Below are 25,582 nucleotides of genomic sequence, written 5' to 3'. Positions count from 1 at the left end.
TGCATTAAAACAACGTATCATGTTAGAAGTGATGTTCAGATCTTAAATAATAATCCCCATGTTTGAAGTGATGTTCGGATCTTAAATAATAATCACAGGTAAAAAAATTGCAATCAATTTCTACACAATTTGCAATTTATTTATGGATAATTTCCTTCCTAGATAAAATTGTTCACATAGTAAATAGATAATAAATTAAATTAAATACAAATTTGTAATCCATTTAATCTAGTGTTGTAACAGATAATTATTTTTATTGTCAATAACATAGATATATACCACAGCAATTAAAAGTAGAAAAATATTTTAGTTGTAAAAGCAATGACAAGATTGAAAATAGTTTCTTGTTATTAACTTCATAGGCTAAAATGTAGAGGAACCTTATTCATTTGATGTAGGGGCATCTTTCTTTGTTGCATTTGTATTGCTAACCAAATTGGATATGCTTGGTCTCAATCCCCTAGAAGTAGCTATATTTGCCACTAAATCCTCTCTAATATTCTCCAATATCCTTGCCACAACTCTCATAGTTGGTCCTTCTTCTGGTGAGAAATTTGAACCAACATATAGCAAAGAAATTATGCACATGTATACATTTATTTCTTCAAATTCAGCACCATACACTTCAAAAAAAAGACCACTATCAGTTACACCGTTCAATTTATTTGGGAATGCAAAGTTCACCCAATTGTGCAAGTTTAGGTCTCCAACAAACATGTCACTAGTTGGTTGTTTTCCAGTAAGCATTTCTAACAAAAGAATGACATAGTTATAAACACCCCCTTGGGTAGAAACTGTCCCACTCAATCCATACTCTACAACAAAGGAAACCTTCATTAGATTTTACTTAATTAATCCATACAAATATTGTTTGAAAAAGGGAAAATAAAAGAGAGGTTTAAAAAAGACATACCTAGGGCAATGTAGCCAATTGATCCTCTTAAAGCAAGTGATGAAGCATGTGAATTAGTAGAGCTCTCACCAAATAATCTTGCAATACCAAAATCTGTTACATAGCCTAACATATATTCATCCAAAAGTACATTGCTAGGTTTTATATCACAATGCACCACTTGCACAAAAGAATCATGATGAATATACTCCATGGCATAGGCCACATCTATGGCAATGTCTAATCAAACTTTCAATCCCAATTCAAACACGTCTTGGCCATTGTCGTCATCTCTACCTAGTTACAAATGTTTCTCTAAGCTTCCATTAGCCATAAATTCAAACATTAAACCTTTGAAATGGAGGTTGGAACATGAGGTTATGATCCTCATTAGATTTTGATGTCGAACCTTTCACAAGACATTGCATTCTTCTTTAAAACTCTTGTCACCCTGGTTGTTTTGCAATTGGAGAACTTTCACAGCAACAAGAGTGCCATCACTTAAAATTCCTTTATATGCTAACCCAAAGTTACTTGTTCCCAACAAGTTGGTCTCAGCAAAGCTATTTGTCACCATGTGAAGCTCTTGATAAGAGATCCTTTGATGCTCTAACTATTGGAAAATATATCTTGTGGCATCATTGTTTTGTATATGCATATTCCTTCTCCATAGGAATTTTAAAAAGATGCAACATAGTATAAAAACAATGGCTCCACTCACTGGAAATAGTACTCTTTTCACAATTGTATGATGACCTCTTTGTGTTGGACACAGATAACTGGAATACTTCTAGTCCACAAAGATTGGGATTTCCATTGAAGGACATGATAATTGATTGATTTGCAAAAAATCATTCTTTTGGAATTTCCCCAATGAGCTTGTTAAAAGACAAATTCAAATATTGAAGAATTTTTAATTTGAGGAGAGTAGTTGGTATTGTACTCGACAAGGAGTTGGAAGAGAGATCTAGGCTTAGAAGACTCTATAAATTTTCGAGTGAATTTGGAATAGATCCTTGTAAGAAGTTTTGAGATAAATTCAACCAAAATAGTTCAACACAACTTCCAAGTGTACTTGGAATAATTCCAACAAGGTGATTGGCAGATATGTCTATAGCTTGAACCATTGCAAGTTTACCAATCTCCGTAGGCAAAGAGCCTTCTGATAAATTGCATGACAAATTCAAATAGAAATGCAGATTATAAAATCCAACAATTTCTCTTGGTATCCATCCGGTGAGCATATTGTGAGACAAGTCCAACAAATTATTCCAAATTTGTACATTTTCCTAAGTTGGAAGGTATGCTTCCTAATAATTGGTTGTGATGAAGGAGGATATCTCTTAGTTGTTTGAGGGATGCAAGGGAATTGGGAATCTTTCCACAGAGCACTTTTCTACTAATGTCCAAGAGACCTAGTCGTTGTAATTGTTGAAAGTCATTAGGTATGTTTCCCTCTAATTTGTTGTTTAGTAAATATAACCTTTCTAAATTTTTAAGGTTTCTTAAAGATGGAATGCTTCCATTTAAAAGGGTACTAGATAAATCTAGAAATGTTAGGCTACTAAGATTTCCTAAATGTGGAGGGATGTTTCCTTCTATCATATTTCCTGCAGTGACAAGTAAGACAAATTGGGAGAAATTTTTCTCATGGAAATGGGCAAGCCACCACTTAATTTATTACCATATAAATCTATTTCCTTAAGGTGTGAGCAATTGGTAAGTGCTACAAAGAAGGGCATGGTTGTATTAGTACCACAATGAAGTTGATTAAAGTGCAAGTCTAATTCCTCAAGGAGAGAAAGCTTACACAACTCTATAGGGACATTGCCAGTCAATTTGTTGTAAGATAGATCAATCATTATGAGTTTTGAACAATTTCCAATGGAATTTGGTATGTTTCCACTAAGTTGATTTCCCCATAAATTGACATAACTCAAGTTAACAATATTTGACAAATAAGTGGGAATATTGCCAATTAATTTATTTTCATCAATTGAGAAGCTGGTCAATGTAGAGATATTGGACAAGGAAGTGGGGATGGACCCCGATAATTCATTGTCAGAGAGACAAAGGATTTGCCTATTGGTAAATAGTCCCAATTCTTGTGGAATACTCCCTGTGAACTTGTTTGTGACAATGTCCAATTCAATTAAACTCGACATATTTGACAAAGATGTCGAAATGGCCCCTGATAGTTGCAGAGTGTGAACAAATAAGTTAGCAAACACACATATAATGGACTGACACCAACTTTAGCAAAATCCAATTACTGTGAATGACACCAACTTTGTTTTTTTGCTATTATATAAAAATAATAAAAAATTACACTACTTACTAGTAAGAGGAAATATTTAGTACGAGATAATTCATTCTCATCTAGGTAAAGTATTTATAAGTTGGTGAGCAATCTTAATTCTTGTGGAATGCTTCCCATAAATTTGTTTATGGAAAATTCCAAACACAACTTAGACCTGAAATATGTGATAATAATGCAGGAATAACCCCTAACCGTGCAAAGTTTAAACAAAAAAATTAATAAACCCAATTATAGCAGAATCATAAAATTATTATGATTTAACACTAAACATACTATTTTCTACACTATAAAGAATAATGAAGACTCAAAGAGGGAATATTTAGCACCGGATAATTCATGGCCAAAGAGAGAAAACATGTGCAAGCTCCTAAGCAGCAGTCCCAATTCTTGTGGAATGCTTCAGGGGAGTTGTTTGCGATAATGTCCAATTTAATTAAAGTCAAAGATATTTGACAAAAATGTAGGAATGGCTCTTAGTCAAAGAGCACACAAAGTGGGAAAGGGAAAGAAAGGAGACAAATAGGCGAAGCCCACGAGTCAAATAGGAAATGACCACGAGTATAAAGTTGAGCCACACCCAAAATATAATAATAAAAATATGATAGCTCACATCTTTTCCTAAACAAGACTCCAACAAATGCTAATTAGGGGCACATCCTAATTATTCGCTCGCAATCACAAGCAAAGGCATATCCTAATTATTCGTCCACACTCAAAGACACGAGTCAAGATATGCCACGCCACTTTTTCTGCTGTACGATTTAACCTGGTGGAGGAGCTGTTTGCGTAGGTACTCCGGAAAGAGAATTACAGTCATGTCTATCTATTACATTGTATTTTCATCTAACGTTTAAATGTTTTATTGGGTTGGTGACCCTTGGTTTCAGGGTATAAATTTCAGGGGCGTTTTTTTTTTTTCACATGGTGAATCGGTAACTATCAAGTTTAATCCACGGGAGACCCAGGATCAAATCATTGCTGCCACTATAACGCCAAGAGCATAACCATGCAAGTCGGTTATACTAAGATCCTATGATTTTAGCAAGAGCACACCTTTTAGCCACCACCACAGCAGGTCACTGTACTCAATGAGATTTGAACTTCAGTCGGCTTCGCCCATGTGACTTACCGTCAATCACTGTACAATTTCAGGGGCGTTTTTACTCATCAAGTAAATGATTGTATGGCAGATTTCTTTTTAAAAAGTACTTTGCATAATATTTGAATTTCATTTTTACCAATAGTTTAAATATTATGTAATGTGTTTTTGTTAATTTTTTTGGAAATATAAAAATATTTTTTAGTCTAATTTTTTTTTGTCCTATTTTAATAGATTTCAATTTTTTTTATTTAAGCTGAATATAAAATACTTTTTAACCAAATAATATTATAGATTTATATGTTTTATATTGCTTTAAAAAGTTCACTTATATTAACCAGGTTCATTTTTTATTATTAAATTAATTAACGCTTTTGGTGTAATTATATATATAGTTAATATTTATGTAATTTCAAAGATTTTATAAATTATAACTATTATTTTTGAAGAGTTTTCAAGTATTTTAGTTAAATCCATTAACTGTAGTGTATTTTGAAGAGAAAGAGTCAATCTTAACTTTTCAATGTGATAAGTTGGGCTCAAGGAGGACTATATAAATAATAAAACAAGTTTGAGCCCACTTCTAAATGGGAATTTGGGATGATTCTAACATTAGATCTTAAACTTTTGTGATCCATATTGATAATGAAATTCTCTTTCAAATTAATCACATTGTTAGGATTTGGTCAATGTGATTAATCTAAAAGATATCTTCATTATGATTCTAACATGTCAAGTAGTAATAATATACATGACAAGTAAGAAGAATAGAGCTACTCAACAAGCAGGTTAACACCAAAAAAGGTCAAAGCAAGTTGAGTTTATATAAGTATGGACTAAATCGAATGCATCATACCCTTGATAACCATATTAAGATTTCCATATTTGTTTTCTAATCAAATTAATATATAGACCCAAAATTGAGATCTATCACCATTGTATCAACACTAAGTAAACTGCATAAAACAAATGGCCCATGACTATGGACATCTCGTCTGAATCTCAACCTAAAGCTTTAGGTTTCAATGTTTAGCTTTAGGCTTAAGTGTGTACAATACAAGATTGCATGGTGTGAGTGAAGAGGGAAAAGATATTTTTTAGCTTTAGAGGATTGCATGGTGTCAGTGAAGAAGAAGAAGAGATTTTCCTTATATTGAAGTCTCAACATTATTGGGGCATCCCATCAACTAGCAAAATCACAAGGTTCTTATAGGTTATTTTATTTTCTCCAATTTTATTTGGAATTTTCATGATCATTGACATGCATATTTTAAAATTGTTAATTTTTTATGGTTAAATAAAGGAAATATGTAATGACCCAACTTGAGTTACTGATTATTAGCATGCTTATGAGGCGTGTGTATGATAGCTACATACACATGCATCGCAGACATTGCACTAGTATACATACTAATTTAATTATATAAATGTCTATGTAAGAAAATGAATTAGTTTTTAAAAGTATTAATTAATACCTTATTTATTAAGTAGTACAATAAAATATATTAATTTATTTTATTAATAAAATTTTATTTAAATAATAAATAATTATTATTACAATGGACAAGATTTATTTTACTTCATAAATCTTTGGACAAGTCATGATAAGGTACTTAAAAGAAAATACTCTTCTCGAAGTTGGTTGAGATGATAAAGTTAAAATCTCATTTAATGAATAATGACCAACTCAAGTAAAATATCTTAATGGATAAGGTTAAATCTTAAGATTAATTGGAGGAAAGGAAGGTGGGGTTTCTTCAGAGGGAAGAAACCTTCCCTATATAAAAATAATCGAAAGGAGAAGTGGGTGGGGGGGGGGGAAATCAATTTTTGGGAAAACAGAGGATTGCTTTCACCTTTAGAATATAGTATAAAGAGGAGAAAATACAGATAATGGCGATAGAAAATCAATCTGTTTGAGGGATAAGCCGAGGGCTCGATTTTGAACTGAAAATTGGGAATTTTGAGCTGCTCTTGGAGTTTTGGGCACGAGGGATAGTGGACTTCCATTTCGAAGTCCACTGGCTCTGGGAACCGTAGAGGTTGATCCCAGATAGGCATGGAGGAATCGGTTGGTTTGGTAAACTCGGAGCAACATGGATCGACACCAAGATGGGAGAATCAGGTACGCAATTGCATTTAATTTGATAGAATTAATCAGATAGAATTTTATAAAAATATTTGTCCATCTAGTTGAATCTTAACTGCAGTCCAACCGCAGTCCTTACAAAATACCTGTCAAATCTAACCCTGCTTAATTGGTAAATTTGGACTTAATGAATTATCCAACTACATTATATGTTAATTGGTAGAATTTCCCAAAAATATTTCCAAGATATATTTTTGTCAAAATAGTAAGGTTTATTTTGGTAAGCACATAAGCAGTTTGAAATTTAAAAAAAAAAATCCATCAAGAATTGACAATTGTTTGTTCATTGTCATTTTCTAACAATTGTAATCCAACCAGAGATTTTAAAACCTCTTGCAATCCAACCTTGTGATGTCTAGTTCAACAATCTCCATGGCATGCATCTCTGGAATAGCTTGACAATTTTTATCCAAAAATGAGCTATAAAAAAAAAAAAAAAAATCCTTGCGTTTGAATTCTCAAATTCTATGATTCAAGCATATTGATAACACCTACAAATTCTACTATGCTTCGGATTTATCATTTCTCTGATAAATCGAAAAGGCATTTCTCCCAATTCCTCCACAGAAACTTCTTAGAATTTCACTAAAATTAGTTATTTATTTATTATTAGACATACAATGGCAATCTTTGCAAATGTACTGTTGCGGAAACTTCATCCAGAGCATATGTAACATGCATTCTTACATCATTCTGACTGGATTCATCCAGTGACAAATATAAACTATTGTCTCTCCCCTATAATATGCTTCACTGCATTATCGATGTTAATTTCACTGACTATTGACGTTAATGTCCACCGGGTTTTTCACATTAAAAAATAGCATAAAATTGGACTCTGAACAAACTACCTCAGTTACTGCATTCTTACTGTGATCAAAGCACCAAAGGAATGGCACACTCCTTCACAGATTCTTCACTATCATCTGGGAAAACACTACCTAGTGAGAGCCCACATTCTCCAGTTGTAATGAAAGAAATTCAACACCAATCTTTAAATTCTTGACCTTGAATTTTTCTTTCTCTTCTTCATCTTTGTCAACAACTTTTTCTGTCACGCATGGCACATCTGACCCTACTACTGTTGCTTTCTTGATGTCCTTTCCAAGGTTTTCAATGATGAAGTTTTCCTCCACATTGTGTACTCGGAGTCATTTCAGTGTTATTATTCATTCACTACTTCAACATCATTGGACTTTCACAATTAACAGCTATACCTATGTTTAGCGTTAAACATGTAGGAATGAAAGCCATAAGTTTCATGCACAATCAATACATGAAAGAATGATTTCCAATTATTATGCTTAACGTTGTTGGTACATGGATACCTATATAAATCATGACTTATGTTAGGGATGTGATATTTATAATTTTATTTTTATTTTTATTTTACATATCAACATGAATGATGAGATGGAAATAAAATAATGAATTCACTTGACTACTAGATGTGAAAATGAACTTACAAATATATTGGTTAGACATAGCCAAGTATGTTATATGAACTCAAAGATCAATATCATAGATTAGCGTTTATTAAAATGCATAGAAAATTGTTATCTGAATACAATTGATTTTGAATATATCGATGCATATGTTATAATTTGTGGGCAAGTGTTTACATTGCAGATAGTATCATTACCAAACCGACTACGTGATGACAAAACTCCAAGAACAATTGAAGCTCAATGAGATTCCATGATAGGGTATTGACCCTAATTCTACTAGGAGGGGTGGTGGTGTTGCCCACCATTTATCCTCCAAAGCCTGGAGTCATGGGAGGACTGTGTGAGTCACGCTCCCCTAGACATGTGATGATGACTGTCGGATGCCTACGAGGAAATCAGGTCGATATAGTCGACGCTGCCATCCTTAGAGTTATGAATGGTTAGGTCAGTATAACTGACGCCATAGCATACTCCAGTAGAGGACGGATAGGATGGGAGCGGAAGAGATTAGGAAGGATAGGATGATTTTAGAATAGCTTGGGAACCTAGTTGGGACAAGGTATGACTATTAAAGTTGTAAACTTATAAATGTTAATATATATATAATAAAAATTTCACGGGACATAATCCTTACACAAATTATATTAATCGTTAAAATAATTACTAATATACTATATAAACTCAACTTCGGGACGAAGTTTTCTTTGAAGGAGGGGTGTATGTAATGACCCAACTTGAGTTACTGATTATTAGCATGCTTACGAGACGTGTGTATGATAGCTACATACACATGCATCGCAGGCATTGCACTAGTATACATACTAATTTAATTATATAAATGTCTATGTAAGAAAATGAATTAGTTTTTACAATAAAATATATTAATTTATTTTATTAATAAAATTTTATTACAATGGACAAGATTTATTTTACTTCATAAATCTTTGGACAATTCATGATAAGGTACTTAAAAGAAAATACTCTTCTCGAAGTCGGTTGAGATGATAAAGTTAAAATCTCATTTAATGAATAATGACCAACTCAAGTAAAAATATCTTAATGGATAAGGTTAAATCTTAAGATTAATTGGAGGAAAGGAAGGTGGGGTTTCTTCGGAGGGAAGAAACCTTCCCTATATAAAAATAATCGAAAGGAGAAGTGGGGGGGGGAATCAGTTTTTGGGAAAACAGAGGATTGCTTTCACCTTTGGAATATAGTGCAGAGAGGAGAAAATACAGAGAATGGTGATAGAAAATCAATCTGTTTGAGGGATGAGCCGAGGGCTCGATTTTGAACTGAAAATTGGGAATTTTGAGCTGTTCTTGGAGTTTTGGGCACGGGGACCAGTGGACTTCCATTTTGAAGTCCACTGGATCTGGGAACTGCAGAGGTTGATCCTAGATAGGCAGGGAGGAATCAGTTGGTTTGGTAAACTCGGAGCAACATGGAACGACACCAGATGGGAGAATCAGGTACGCAATTGAATTTAATTTGATAGAAATAATCAGATAGAATTTTATAAAAATATTTGTCCATCTAGTTGAATCTTAACTGCAGTCCAACTGCAGTCCTTACAAAATACCTGTTGAATCTAACCCTGCTTAATTGGGAAATTTGGACTCAATGAATTATCTAACTACATTATATGTTAATTGGTAGAATTTCCCAAAAATATTTCCAAGATATATTTTTGTCAAAATAGTAAGGTTTATTTTCTGTAATATTTTTCATTACTAATGTGGAGAGATGCTCTACAATCCAATATAGAGGAAATATGCATGTGTTAGATATTAGATACAAACATTGCTTAATTTAATGAAAATGTGTAAACTTTATATACTAAAAGTAAAAAAAAAAATGTTAAACCATTAACCTATATAATATAATTCTTAATAAATTATTTTATAATTTATATCTACAATTAATATAATTTAGTAGACATAATATTTTTTATATGATTTATATCAAGATTAAAACATCATAAATTATCATAATATATTTTTTAATATCATATTTTATCATTTACAACTATTAATTAATCTCATAATATTTTATAATCGACAAATTTACAAATATCTTATTATATTAATATAGAAAAAATGTATAAACATAACTTAAGAAAAATAGAATGTGAACATCTTTTAAATGTTGCTCTATTACAAATAAACAACACAATTTAATGTCGGACTTCACCACCAAAAGCAAATATAAACAAGGCGAGCTGTGAAGCAGCTAGTCCCTGCCAGTGTCAAATAGTTTGTATTGTGGTTTTGCCTGATGTCAAATAGGCAATCAAGGGGGAGATGTAAGTATGAAGTTTGATCATAGGACATGACAAGGAGGTTGTCTATTAGCAATGATAAGATACCATCTTCTCACTCCCTGACCCCTAGCTAGATTTCAGAATCCTAAATTGATGTCAGCAAAACTGCTTTACAAAGTAAAGCTGCATCTTTACATAATTTACATGGACCTGTGGGTTATAGGCCCACGTATATACATCAGAAGCCTTCAAAACGGTGGATTTCCACAAAACCCGACCAATCACCACTGGTCCTTATGTGAACGTTTATGGTCGAAACCCAAATAATTCTTAACCTGCGTTGATAACATATCAGTTCCGCTCAGACCATTAACCCTCGCACATGTTCGGGCGTGATTACCGTCCGATCCATCAACCAATGGACGGTCAAGATGATTAGAACTCAACAAGGATTTAATCCCATTGTATAAACCCTCATTGCGTCTGTTTTCTGAATTAAATCTCATGCTACTTCCGACGCAATATCCATTTGATCAACCATTCAAAGGAAGGTCCTGATTGCTAGAATTCAATGAGGTTTTAACCTTGTTATATAAATCCTCATCGCGTCTGTTTTTTGCATTAAACCTCGAGCTCCTTCCGACGCGATATCCGTTCGATCAGCTATTCAACGGACGACTGTGATCTATCCAGACTTCAACTGGATTAAGTCCTAGTTCATAACTTTCTCGGGTCCGTCTTTGGGAATATCGCTTACGTCTTTGAGGCCGCGTGAGAAACAACTTCCCGCCTACGAAAACCTCTCTTCTCTTCTGATTAATTCCCCTACACCTTCACCACACGATGACTATTAGGTCTGCTAGATCTATCCAATCGGACGGCTCTGATTGTTTCTCCAAATTTCTCTTCTGCCATTATTATCTGTTGATCTGAATGATCTGACGGTTCCCGCTGTGTTTGTTAGAGATGATAGCACCTATTAAGGCACCAATTCAAAATGTACATGCAGTCATCACCTTGCTTGCATTACTAGCCTAACTTATGACAATCTAGTCACTTCACTTGACATTCTACCTGAGCAAGGTGAAATTGGAAATATCAACAATAAAGGAAATGGTTAGCATGCTTTTTACTTACCAATGTATTCAACAAACGTTCCGACGATGCCACATCACACAAACAACAGAGGGTGTGACAGAGTGTGCAGGTTTGTCTGCTCCAAAGTCTCTGTTTTTAGTTTGAGCTGGCTACCTGAAAGGTTATTGATCATAGTAAAGGACTCAAAAGCAAACAACAATGTTGTCTGCCACTAGTCATTAAGACATGACAAGGAGGTTGTTGCATCACTAAAGATCAAGAAACAATTCAGCTAGCTCCTGGAACCGATAAAGAAGCGACATGCTAACCACTTCCTTTATTGTTGATATTGCTAATTTCACCTTGCTCGGGTAGAATGTCAAGTGAAGTGACTAGACTGTCATAAGATTAGGCTAGTAATTCAAGCAAGGTGATGACTGCATGTACATTTTGAATTGGTGCTTCAATAGGTGCTAGCATCTCTAACAAAGTTCATATTTGAGAAGGTTTCAGCTACAAGGAAAAATATAGAGATTTCAGCAGTCAATCATTTTAGCCCAAGCAAAGCCATGGAAAAGGATAACTCCTTTTTTGCAGTCAGGCACATGCTATGTATGCTTGTGGTGGAGGAAGATGAATTGGTTCAGAATGTTTCATTACAATACAACACTAAAAGCGTATGTTTCTAGAGGTGGAGGTTTTTACATATTTCAAGCTTAAAGGAAGCAATAGATTGTAATTACATATTTCAAGGTTAAAGGAAGCAATAGATTGTAACTATGTTACATATGACTGGTTTAAGAATGGAACATAAAAAAACAATGATCATTTAAATTTGTTGAAAAGTCTATTAACAATGATAAGATGCATGTTACAAAAACTGAGAGCTAGTAGAACTGTTGACATGCATATCGTCAAAATTAAGATTTACAGAGTAATTGAATATTTCTCCTATCCCATTCATAGGTCTGCCCTGATTGCCCCTTCTGCAGTAAGGAGCAACCAACCCCGAGTGATTGAAATCAAATAGAGTCTGTGTAAATAGCCATTTTAGGTCTATCTTGTTTCCATACCACTCCATTCAAATTTCTCAAAGCACAGACAGAACCCCTTCAACTGAACACGATCAATAGTCCAGTCCGATCAACTTTCTCATCCTAAAGAATGAATTTATTGAAATAATGAACAAAGATGCTAACAAAGGAAAAAAGGAAATTGTCAAAAAGAATCCATAGAGAACAAGAGAGAAAATAAATCAATCAAAAGGGAAAATAGTTGTAGCAAATAGCCCTATAGGTTTGATGTATTCTATTGTTGCCATAAGTAACAAGCTTAAGCCAACGAATGTGTGCAATGATTCAACAGATATGGTGTTTGTAAATATCATTTACTACAGTGCAAAAGTGATTTAGCTTCTCGTGCATATCAGTTAGATTTACTCTACATTATTGATTTAAAATTTCCACTCCCTTTGTCATGGAATGCATGCCATTGCCTGATTTCGTATGAAGTTCTAAGGAGACCCAAATTTTTACATCTGCCTATGTTGGCTAGCTGACATTGATCTCTAATAAACATTGGTAAAACTTTAAAAAGTACAGCTCCAACATCCAGTTGATGAAGAAGAGATTAATTATCCCTTGATTCAAATACCCCCCTTCATGAAATGAATACCCTGCTTTTGCAAGAACTATGTGTTTTATGTCACCAATTTGGAAATCTAGAAAAATCATTGCATTTCAGTGATCAACTATGTACAATATACTCCTGATATATTTAGATTAAAATTGTGATTTGACCTTAATGATGGCCTGCAGTTGTGTTAATTGAAAGTTGTGCTTATAGGCCTCTGTTTACAGTCTAAGATTATTATAAGTTCTTGTTAACTAAGAATAATATATGAGCCACAAAAATGTATCTCTGGGAAGATGGTATGTGTGGTATGATGGATTGAGGTTAGCTCAAACCTCGAACCTCATTATTGAGTAGGCAAAAGGGAAAATTTATTCTTAAAAATCTTGGCTTGTTCAAGGCTAGTTCAAGATACTAGTTGCTTCTACCAAAGATTTTCTTCCAGGAGTACTGAACTTCCATTGATGTCAAGAACGTTGCTAAAATTAAGAAGATGTTCACAATGTTAGCAACTATAGCTTTTAAACTTAGTGGACTAATATTTATTGTTAAAAACCTCGGTCTGGTCAAGGCTAGTTCAAGATACTAATTGCTTCTACCAAATATTTTCTTGCAAAAGAATCAAACATGAACAAGTACCTAGCTCTTATAGGGTGATAACTCATGCTCTCCTATTCTTGTGAATCTATTTGAGCACTATGCCTACAATTTGAGGAAAACCTAGAAAATGAGAAGAGCCCATGATACACAACTTTGAACTTTTAAACTCTAATATGATATATTACACTAACACATAAAAACTATTTATTATATATGTGATTGCATTGTGTTCATTAGTTTTAATAATAAATTTAAACTAACATTTACCTTAACCTCATCCACTTAATAACCTAGTTATTATTGACCATTCATTTTTAGTGCATGTTTTGTAACTTCTAATGATGAGTGTTATTTGTTTTCATAGATATTCATAGGAGAACTTTATCCTTAGGTCCTATTTTCTCCAAACATATGTTCATTGGTCTAAATTTAATATATTTCACCACATTGGTCTAAATTTAATAGATTTCACCAGTTTATTTAATGCAATCATTGAAGGTTAGTAAAGGTTGTGAGTATCTGAATGGTATAACTCAACATTGGGAAGAATTTAAATATTACCAGAATAGAAGAGTTAGTTAAAATTATTAAAAATGAATAAAATGTTATAACATTCTAATATTGTTTGTGTCTTAATTTTTTAATTCACATAAGTAAAATAATGTAACTTACTAGATTTGTTTAAAAGGATCTTAACTTGTTTGATTCAAGCTTGTACACACAACAATATCTCCTCCATTATAGACAATGACTCTTCAAATACATCTGGCACATAACTACTACTACTCACATAGAGCACACAATCCTATCTCTAATTGTGACTTGATTCCTAAAAAGAAGTAAAATTTTAGCCCAAGCAAAGCCATGGAAAAGGATAACTCCCTTTTTGCAATAAGGCACATGCTATGAATGCTTGTGGTGGAGGAAAATGAATTGCTTCAGAATGTTTCATTACCATACAACAATAAAAGTGTATATTTCTAGAGGTGGAGGTTTTTACATATTTCAAGCTTAAAGGAAGCAATAGATTGTAATTACATATTGCAAGTGTTGGAAATAATACTGAGAGGGGGGTGAATCAGTATTATCAAATCAATAATTTTATTTCCCAAACAAATTTATATACGCTACTTCAGTGAAGTGAACTAGCGTGTACACGCGATTATGATTAAGGAAACCAACATATATCCAGAGAACTTGTGATTTAGACAATTTATCATGTGTTGATCTTAAAGTAGTATATCAGAGATTTATTAGACAGTGCAGTAAAATCAGAATAAAGCATCACACATAAGCAACACACATGAACACCAAGACGTAAGGTGGAAACCCAATGTGGGTAAAAACCACCTGCTGCTGTCGTCTTTGTCTTCTTTTAATAATAAGAAAATCTGTTTACATTCCTATACGGGCGCAGACTCATACCAGTACGTAGGCTTCTACATGAAGAAGGTTACAACCTTCTCTCGTTCTCCAACTTCTACTCGAAGGGAGCTACAACCCCCTAGCTCTTGTACTAGCCAATATGTTTACTAGTACATAGGTGCTAGCCTATAGAAAAACTCCACTCTTCCACCAGGGACCACATTTCATGAATTTTCAGATTAGATACTTCTGGATCATAACACCAAAATCTGAAGGCAACGTTTCATCAAATTTTCACACTAGACCCATCATAAATTTTAAACTTAAACTGCATCAACCAATATTCACATAATCTAAAAAATTAGATCACTGATACCAGAACACTGTGCTGAACCCAGAACCTTACATCATCATTCAGAGCCAGTTGTAACCTCAAAAATCATGCATTAGATTGTATACGCTACTTGGCTGAACCCAAACTGCATGTATACGCTACTTCTGTTAATCAAACCTGTGTATACCTTCAAAAATACTGCAAACATAAACTTTTGAATCAAATCTGTACCAACCAACAATATACTGAATATCTACTGTCAACTTATAGAGCTTTACACAGACAAGGACAAAGATCACTTCTTCTCACTTATACAATCAATCAATCAAATGCCAGCCTCCTTATGCATTCAGTTTTACATTCAGATCTAAGAAGACTTCATTGACAGACAACAGTAAACAACAGAATTTGATCAGATAGATCAGTCAGAACTAAAAAAGAATCTTTTCTTTTGTATACGCTACTTGAAATAACAGAACCTGCATGTATATGCTCTTTGGCTGAGATGAACCTGCGTACATATCTGCAAATATTGACTCAGAACTTTGTTGCAATTCCAGACTTCAAGCAAACCCAGATCATGATAGATAACAAATAAAACAGGTGCAAAACATCAGATCTAGTCTCAACCAATATCAGATCATTCAAGAATAAGTCATTTTAGGTCTCATGATCTTGATCCAATATTGAACTCAAGGTGCACATGAATATTTCAGATCTAGTACCAAACATAACCCTGCAACATAAAATATACTTCAGATAGAAGTATTCCTTAGAATCTTATTACTTGCACACTTGGTCTTATGATCTTCTCTTCTTTATATAGCTTCAGGCCTTTTGTCAATACCTTGGACCAAAACCTTGATTTTCCATCCCATACGTGCTTTTCCTTCTGTGAAAGTGCATGTATATATGTACGCTCTTTTTGATCCATGTTCCCGCGTGTATACGCTACTTTGACAAAGCAAACCAGTGTATACCTATCTTTCTTCAATCTTTGGAGTTTGATCTGTAATCCTTTGTTGTTAACCTGCAGTATTGTGAAGTGTCATCTGAGAGGGTTGCCATCAAGGACAACACTTGTATCATAATGCCAACAATCTCCCCCTTTGGACTTGATGGCAACAACAACACCAAGACACTCTCCCCCTTTGACATCAAGGGAAAATGGCGGACCAAGATATTCTCCCCCTTTGACATACATTATGTTGTCCATGCTCCCCCTGAGCACATGCAGAGTCTGCAAAAATATTTTCCAAAAGAATAACATGACTCTATAACTCAACTATGTGAGTATGACCTTCCTATCACCAAAGACTCATACATATACCCATCTCCCAACCAAGTGGGGATATACCAAATTTGACTCATCCACCCAACCAAGTGGGGATATACCAATTGTTTATACATGACAAAAATAAAATAAATATTACATCATCCATCTCATGCAAAGTGGGGATAAAAATTACATCATTTGTCCAATAAGACTCATTCAAATGTATGAGAAGACATATCACACCCTAGACCTTTACATGACTTAAGCAACAAATGGTATAAATATCTAAAGCCATAGTTGGACTCAACAACCATAATGCCAACAATGCAGAATGCGTGTGAAGGCTAATGCTCCCACTAAACCTGTGCTACCTATACATTGTTAACAAGTCAATGATCAAGGAATCTTTGTCAGTTAGATAAAAATTAATGAACAAAGCATATCGATAGACTGTAATCATCAACAATAGACAGAGCACCCATATCAGAATTTGGCCCACTATTTTTCTTGACTGAAAAACACATACTCTCCTTCACCCACAGATTCCCATGTGTATATGTGACTATACTTCATGAAACCTGCGTATAATAACCTTTTTCTGAAAAAAATGGATTTTAACAACAGGATGATGCAGCAACTAATCCCATTTTTTGTCTGAGATATTCAAATGTTTCTCTCGGCAGTGGTTTAGTGAATATATCAACAACCTGTTCTTTGGAGGGAACATACTCCAATTTGACCTTTTGTTCAAGCACTTGTTCTCGTATAAAATGGTACTTGATGGGTATGTGCTTGGTCTTGGAGTGCATGGCTAGATTCTTTGAAATATTGATGGCACTTGTATTATCACATAGAATGGAGATGGGTGGAGTACATGTGATTTGAATGTCTTGCAAAGTTTGCATCATCCAAAGTAGTTGTGTGCAGCAAGATGCAATAGCCACATATTCTGCTTCAGCTGATGATAAAGCAATTGAACTTTGTTTCTTTCTGAACCAAGACACAAACTTATTATAAATAAGACACAAATTTAATAATTAATATTTTATTATAAATATAAATTTAATAATTTAATAATTTATTATAAATAGAAACATAATAATAATTGGGGTGAGACAGACCAGAGAAGATCCTAAGTGGAGATATCTGACGTGTAGAGTAGGCCCTTAATCGTACCAAACTCTCTTTTCGAAGTTAGAAGCCAGAAAGAGATATCCTAATTATTCGTCCCAGTCAAAGATACGAGGCACGATATGCCACGCCACTTTTTCTGCTGTACGATTTAACCTGGTAGAGGAGCTGTTTGCGTAGGTACTCCGCCAACAGAATTACAGTCATGTCTACCTATTACATTGTATTTTCAACAAACGTTTAAATATTTTATTGGGTTGGTGACCCTTGGTTTCAGGGTATAAATTTCAGGGGCGTTTTTACTCGTCAAGTAAATGATTGTATGGCAGATTTCTTTTTAAAACATACTTTGCATAAGATTTGAATTTTATTTTTACCAATAGTTTAAATATTATGTAATATGTTTTTTTAATTTTTTTTTGGAAATATAAAAATATTTTTTAGTATAATTTTTTTGGTCCTATTTTAATAGATTTCAATTTTTTTATATAAGCTGAACATAAAATACTTTTTAACCAAATAATATTATAGATTTATATGTTTAAATATTGCTTTAAAAAGTTCACTTATCTTAACCATGTTCATTTTTATTATTAAATTAATCAACGCTTTTGGTGTAATTATATATAGTTAATATTTATGTAATTTCAAAGGTTTTATAAATTATAACTATTATTTTTGAAGAGTTTTCATGTATTTTAGTTAAATTTATTAACTGTAGTGTATTTTGAAGAGAAAGAATAAATCTTAACTTTTCAATGTGATAAGTTGGGCTCAAGGAGGACCATATAAATAATAAAACAAGTTTGAGCCTACTTTTAAATGGGAATTTGGGATGATTCTAACAGTAGATCTTAAACTTTTGTGATCCATATTGATAATGAAAATGCCTTTCGGATTAATCACATTGTTAGTATTTGGTCAATGTGATTAATCCGAAAGACGTCTTCATTATGATTCTAACATGTCAAGTAGTAATAATATACATGACAAATAAGAAGAATAGAGCTCCTCAACAACTTCATTATCATTCTAACATGTCAATTAGTAATAATATACATGACAAATAAGAAGAATAGAGCTCCTCAACAGGTTAACACCAAAAAAGGCCAAAGCAAGTTGAGATTAGATTCAAGTATGGACTAAATCGAATGGATCATACCCTTGGTAACCACATTAAGCTTTCTACATTTGTTTTCTAATCAAATTAATAAATAGACCCAAATTGAGATCTATCACCATTGTATCAACACTATAAACTACATAAAACAAATGGCCCATGACTATTTCAGTGTTTAGCTTTAGGTAAGTGTGCACAATACAAGATTGCATGGTGTGAGTGGAGAGGAAGAAGATATTTTTTAGCTTTAGGCTTAAGTGTGTACAATACAAGATTTCATGGTGTGAGTGAAGAGGGAGAAGAGATTTTATAGCCTTAGGCTTAGTGTGTACAATACAAGATTGCATGGTGTGAGTGAAGAGGGAGAAGAGATTTTTCCTTATATTGAAGTCTCAACATTATTGGGGCATCTTATCAACTAGTAAAATCACAAGGTTCTTTTATTTTATACAATTTTATTTGGAATTTTCATCATCATTGAAATGCATATTTTAAAATTGTCAAATTTACCTGTAAATACATGTCAAATTTAAACCTACTTAATTGGTGAATTTCGACTTAATAAAATATCTAACTACATTATATGTTAATTGGTAGAATTTTCCAAAAAGATTTCCAAAGATATATTTTTGTCAAAATAGTAAGGTTTATTTTTTGTAATATTTTTCATTACTCATGTAGAGAGGTTCTCTACAACCCAATATAGAGGAAATATGCAGATGCAAACATTTTTCAATATAGTGGAAATGTGTAAACTTATACACTACAACTAAAAAAAACATTGAATCGTTAACCTATATAATATAAATCTTAATATATTATTTTATAATTTATATCTATAGTTAATATAATTTAATAATACAAAGAAGGGATGAAACCCATGCTTGAGGAAAAAGAGAGAGGGAGCGGAGCCATGGCTAGGGTTTCAGAAGTAGCGATCTGCACCACCGCCGCACTGCAAACCAGAGATCGGGCTAGCCCTCACAAAAAATCGGCAGCCGGGCTAGCCAACTATGACATTCTGTCAATGTTATGGCTCGGCCTTGAACCATAAAATGATCCCTCTACGGCGGAACGAGTCTTACTTGGGCCAAGGGTGCGCCCTCTCTTCCTAAATCAGGGTGGTTTTTACTGTGTGAAGCAAGGATCAATATTACCGAGACAAGGTAAGGGAAACTCACCACAGCATCGACCAGAACAACCAAATGAATACCCTGTTTTCGATCAATCTGTCGTTAACAAGCAAAATGAGAAGGGAGAGGCCGACAGGTAGGATTGGGTTGTGCGAGAATCATTTAGGGTTGTGCGGCTCGCTGCGTCCCTGTTCTCCATTGGACTGGCAAGGATTTGTGCCACCAAGCGACAGACGAGACACATGGTTGGGGCGTTTCTTGCCAAAAGCGCCATGCATTTGGAGGTCCAAACATGCTTGATGCGTGCAGGATCGAGGGTCGTGCGGCTTGCTGCACCCCCACTCTCATTTAAACTGGCGCATCTCGATGCCAACAAGGGGAAGATGATGCTAGGGGTTTTCCTGGCAAAAATCGCCATGCACCTGGAGGTCTGGGCTTTCCTAATAAATACAGGTACTATGGGCATCACGATTGGGCCTCTGAAAAATGACCTCGGAGAGTCTGAACAGAAGATAACAGGGTATAGACAGTATCCCAAACTTTGCGGTGCTCCTGGGCAAACAGAGAAGGCAGATCCAACAGATCGAGGCCTAGACAAGGTTGATCCACCAGGTATGGAGGAAGATTTGATGCAAATTTTTATCAGATTGATAGGAGGCAGACATTATTGCATACAGATCAACAAGAAGATGAGCATTAAGGAATTAAAAAAGGAGATCCAGATAAAACCGGGAACCCCAACAACACACCAAAATATGATATATACATGATACAATTTGCAAGATAATCACACTCTTTAGGACTATGGTGTCACCAAAGATTCAACTATCATACTAAATCTGAAACTGCAAGGCGGATGCAATGGAGCTAGCTCAAAAACTTCAGGCTCCTTTCATGATGCAGTCAAAGGGAAGGAACACATGCAAAACAAACCAACACCAACAACAGAGCTACCAGGACCATACATCGTGGAACAAAAGCCGAAATCTCCAATGCTTACAGTATCTCTACCGGAGGTAACTGATCTATACACGAATTTAGCCCAAAACTCTGTTATCTGTAGATTTAATGGATTTTGGCCAAAATCTGACGCACTGCATCAACGGATCTTCTCCACATGGTCACCCAACTGCGAAATTTATCTATGCCCAAAAGGATTTTTCATAGTCAGGTTCAACAAAAAACAAGAATGAGATAACATCATCAACCAGGGGCCTTGGTTTTGGAGCAATGCTAGCCTCTTCATCACCCACTGGTTCCCAGAATTTGATGCCAATACCATGTTAGTTTCAACAATGTTAGTTTGGGTAAGGCTACATAACCTCCCACTACATTTTTGGCATCATAAAGTTTTAATAGCCATTGGGAACTCCTTGGGGAAGTTCCTAAAATCAAATGGAGACAGGGCTATTCGGGGAATCTTCACATTTGCCAGAATATGCGTAGAAGTGGACCTGAGTCAAGGACTACCAGATCACATCACATTGAATTTTAATAATTCATTGTGGACACAACCACTTGACTATGAGAACACAACATTCAGATGTCGCAGATGCTTGCAAACAGGGCACCTCCAATACGCCTGTCCACTATCTAGGAAGGAGCCTAAAGGGAACAAGAAACAACAGAAAAAACCCAAAGGTTGGCAGCATACTGAACCGCTAGAAGAAGAGGAATTGAAGACAAAACCTACAGGTGAGCAAATGGGACAGGAAGACATACAGGAAGAGAATACCCGGGAGACTAACTTGGGGCAAAACAATATGAAACAACAACAAGAATCTCAGCTGGAAGTAAGTGGCAACAAATGAACTCACGGTTCTGAAGGATCGGAATCTGACAAAGAACAACCACTGAATACAATGGAAAACCAGCTTGCCATTATTGCTCCCATTCCCAACACTGGAAGTTGGTGAAGAGTGGAGAAGAAGAAGGGCATGAAAGCATAGGCTAGCTGGATTTTTTTACTTTTCTTGTTTTTTTGTATTCTTTGACATCACCTTGCGTGGTGTAAGGGCAAAACACAGCATATGTTGAAAAGCATCTACAAGTAATTTTTCAATTTTAATTAAAGATTATGATTTTTCCAGTGGAAAAAAAATATTAATATACAAAGTATGTTTTATATGATTTATATCAATTGGTTAAGATTAAAGCATCATAAATTATCCTAATATATTTTTTAATATAATAGTTTATCATTTACAGCTATTAGTTAATCTCATAATATTTTATAACTGACAAATTTACATGTATCTTAATATATTGATATGGAAGAGATGTGTAAGTGAACATCTTTTAAATGTTTCTCTATTACAAATAAACAACACAATTTAATGTCAGACTTCACCACCAAAAGAAAATATAAACAAGGGCTACATAGTAGGAGTTGTCTTTTTGTGTGGAAGACGTATGTATTTCATTTGATAATTGGGCATGTATAGAAAAATGTTATTTGAAAAATAAACTAATTTTAGAACATATCATACCATATACCACTTTGGTTTTCACAAGGGAGACATACACTCCCACCACATTAGTTGGTATAACCCTTTGGTTTTTGGATATCCCTTTCACAAAAGAGTTTTTTATTTTTATTAATAAGAGGTGTAAAGTAGCTAAATCATAGTTTTTAGTTAAGATTAAAAACATACATATTTTACTCACAAAAAATGTAAGATATATTTATATTATAATTTATAGTTAATGTTGAATCAATTGCATGTACATTGAAATCAATGCATTGATGCATGTATACTAAAATCAATGCATTGATTTCAATTGATGTGATTGGTGCAAGAAAAAATGTCTTGATTTTATCATAAATAATTTAATAATTTGCATATCTATTTGCTTAAAGTATCATTACCCAAACACATTGGAAAGATGATGGATATCCCAACTCAAGTTTGAGTTAAAATGCAACATTATAATTTTTATGAGAAAATAGAATGAATTCAATTATATGAATTCAAAATTAATGTTTAACTTAACCCTTTATGGGTGTGTGTAAAATTGGATAACAAATTCCTAATTAATATTTTATATTGATCTATTATTAAATTATATTTATATGTCAAACATTTATTGATAATCTAATTAAACAATCTTTGATAAATTAACATTAAATTTTCATGTGAAATACATAATTATGGTCAGGGAAACTAGTAGCTAGTCTTTGTGGCTTCATTCAAACATTACTAAATTAAAGTAAAATCATTGAATTCAAGTTAGTGTTAATAGTTATTTGTATCTTCCTAGTTGTCATAGTTATTTTTAATCCATATTGAGCCTCCTACATTGCTACATAATTTATGTTGATATCTTTTGCTCACTATTATATGATGAGTAATATATGGTATCAGAGTCTTGGTTTGAGTTAGATTTTATAGTTTGGGGGTGTTGGAGTGATTGGGTGTTGGAGTAATTGTGACATTCACCGTGAAACATGAGACTAACCACCCATCAAGGTAATAGTAACAATTTGGAAATTTACTAACAACTAACATGAAACTAACTACCCATCAAGATAATAGTAAGCATTTGGAAATTTACTTATATTATATATGAAAAAAAAAAATTAAATTTATTAATAAATATAAAATACTAATAAAATTTAACCATAATTTTAAGTTCATATAAAATAAAATAATATTTATAAATTTTTATTTTAAATTTAACTTAAATCTTTTAAGAAAACTCTAACGTTGTATTTAGCCCAACTTAAATAACTTAGGAAATTTAAAACAAGATTACTCATTACCACATATATCCTGAATAACTTCACAATACTTTCATTGTAACTTACAGTAGGATATAATTTGTACTCATAAATATATAAAAAAGGGAATTTATTCCAACTGACATGAGTGTATCACTACCTGTATTGAGTAGCGGCATGAACCTACTTAACTTAACTAGCGGAAAAGAATCCTGGCATCGACAATATTGTTGATTGTAAATGAGGTGTATTACCTTTATGGGTGCATCAAAAGTAAAAAAAAACCCCTAAAATTGAGTAATTTCAGTTCGTAGGGCGGGTTCTAAGGTCTAGGTATAGTTCCATATCGGCGTAGTTCAAAGCGAAGGCTTGGACTCTAAGCTAATACTGATCATCCTAATAAATGCTCTACAATGATCATCATGTGAGCTTTTATATCAAATTGATAGACCGAAGCTTTTACAATGAACTTAAATGATGTGTATCAAAACAACAAAAATGTATGACATAGACTTCAAAGTAATGAGAAATAAGATGTTGAATTTAATAACTAATCACATTGTTAATTTATTTATATATATATATATAATTTAGATTTCTAATGTTTAATTTTAAAAATTTTAAATTTTTTTAATCAAAAAATTTTAAATTTATTTATTTATTTATTTATTTTTTATTTTTTTTCAGAAAGAAAAAGCTTCATGATTTATATTAAGAGTATATAAAAATCCAGATACAAGCGAAGGCATGAGGCCTTGATGCAAAATATACAGAAATCTGTTACTGTCCAGAATCAGCAATGCATGGATCTTAGAGATAAACAAAAATTATGAGTGCATGGCACTACAGAGACTTCAGAAAGAAGAAACCATCTAAATCTGGATTTCAAAATACAGAATTCAACCAAAAATACCAAAACCGAAGTTAAACCTCAGAAGGCAAGTATCCCAGGATTTTTGACAAAATGAAGTCAAGAGGCAGAGTGGAATTCTGGAAAATGTGGTCGTTCCTCCACTTCCAAAGGAACCAGCAGGTGATGATGAAAAGAGAGCGCCAAACGGGACGCTACGCACTCCACCAGGCGAAGGCATCCTGAACAGAAGGAAAAACTCTGTGAGAAAAACCAAAGATTAAGGACAGCACATACCAGATTGAGGAGGAAGCGCCACATTGGAAGAACATATGAATGTTGGATTCAGCACTGTTGCGGCACATCTGGCATTGGCTCGGCCCCTGCCAGCCTTTCCTTTGCAAAACCTCCCAAGAGAGATTTCTATTTGAGAAAAGAAGCCAGGAGAATAGAATCATCTTAAGAGGGCAGGAGGCTTTCCAGAAAGGGGGAGGAAAGAGAGGCGAGGGAGGCGGCCGGATCGAGGAGAGAGCTGCATATAATTCTTTAACAGAAGTTAGCAGAGCAGGCTTCTCAAGGGACCAGATGAGCTCGTCTGCAGAGCCCGATTGCAATCTTCCTTTGCTGGAGAAACCGATGACAGCCGAATCCCAAGAGGGACGGAGAGAAGGAGGGATGGAAAGATCATCTGCGCTCTTCCAAACAGGTGCTTGAGAAGTCCAGGATTGGATTAACTTGTTCCAAGTAAAGAGGCCTTTTGAATGGAAGAAGAGAACTAAATCTGGAGAGATCAACGATTCCAGATTGTGCTGAGTTGGATCGAGGCCGATAAAAACACTGGAGCCGGATGAGAGCGACCATTTAAGCTTTTCTAAGAAGAAGGATTGAAGCTTCCTGAAGCTTTTCCAAATGATGGAGCCAGCCCTGATTCCCAACGACTTCCTTCTGAACCAGAAGGCCATATTCCTCCCTTTAAGATATTTTTGATTTATAATTCTGCTCCACTGGCTTTTACCGTAGATGCCTCTGATAAGCGATTTGCAAAGAAGAGCTTTCCCAAAAGGAGACATATTCAGGAGACCCCAGCCGCCCTTCTTCTTCGGCTTAGATAATAATTCCATCTTTGCTAAGTGAAACTTGGACTGGAAAGAGCGGCCGCCCCAAAGGAAGTT

General features: G+C 34.1%; 1 protein-coding gene across 1 annotated transcript; it reads right to left on the bottom strand.

Annotated features, from left to right (window-relative positions):
• Nucleotides 1-381: 381 nt before the first annotated feature.
• LOC149243911 (putative LRR receptor-like serine/threonine-protein kinase At3g47570) lies at nt 382-1,106 on the bottom strand. The gene is made up of 2 exons (XM_089371343.1): nt 914-1,106; nt 382-815 (listed from the first exon to the last, which is right to left on the bottom strand). The coding sequence occupies exons 1-2, from the start codon at nt 1,104-1,106 to the stop codon at nt 382-384; spliced, it is 627 nt and encodes a 208-aa protein (XP_089227469.1).
• Between the last annotated feature and the right edge of the window lie 24,476 nt (nt 1,107-25,582).

Source organism: Pinus tabuliformis, chromosome 8 (genome assembly GCF_031772625.1).
Source record: "Pinus tabuliformis cultivar Carrire ecotype Pingquan chromosome 8, CPIR1, whole genome shotgun sequence".
NCBI lineage: Eukaryota > Viridiplantae > Streptophyta > Pinopsida > Pinales > Pinaceae > Pinus > Pinus tabuliformis.
Note: the sequence above shows the minus strand (reverse complement) of the source record. Positions and strands in the feature narration are given on the sequence as shown.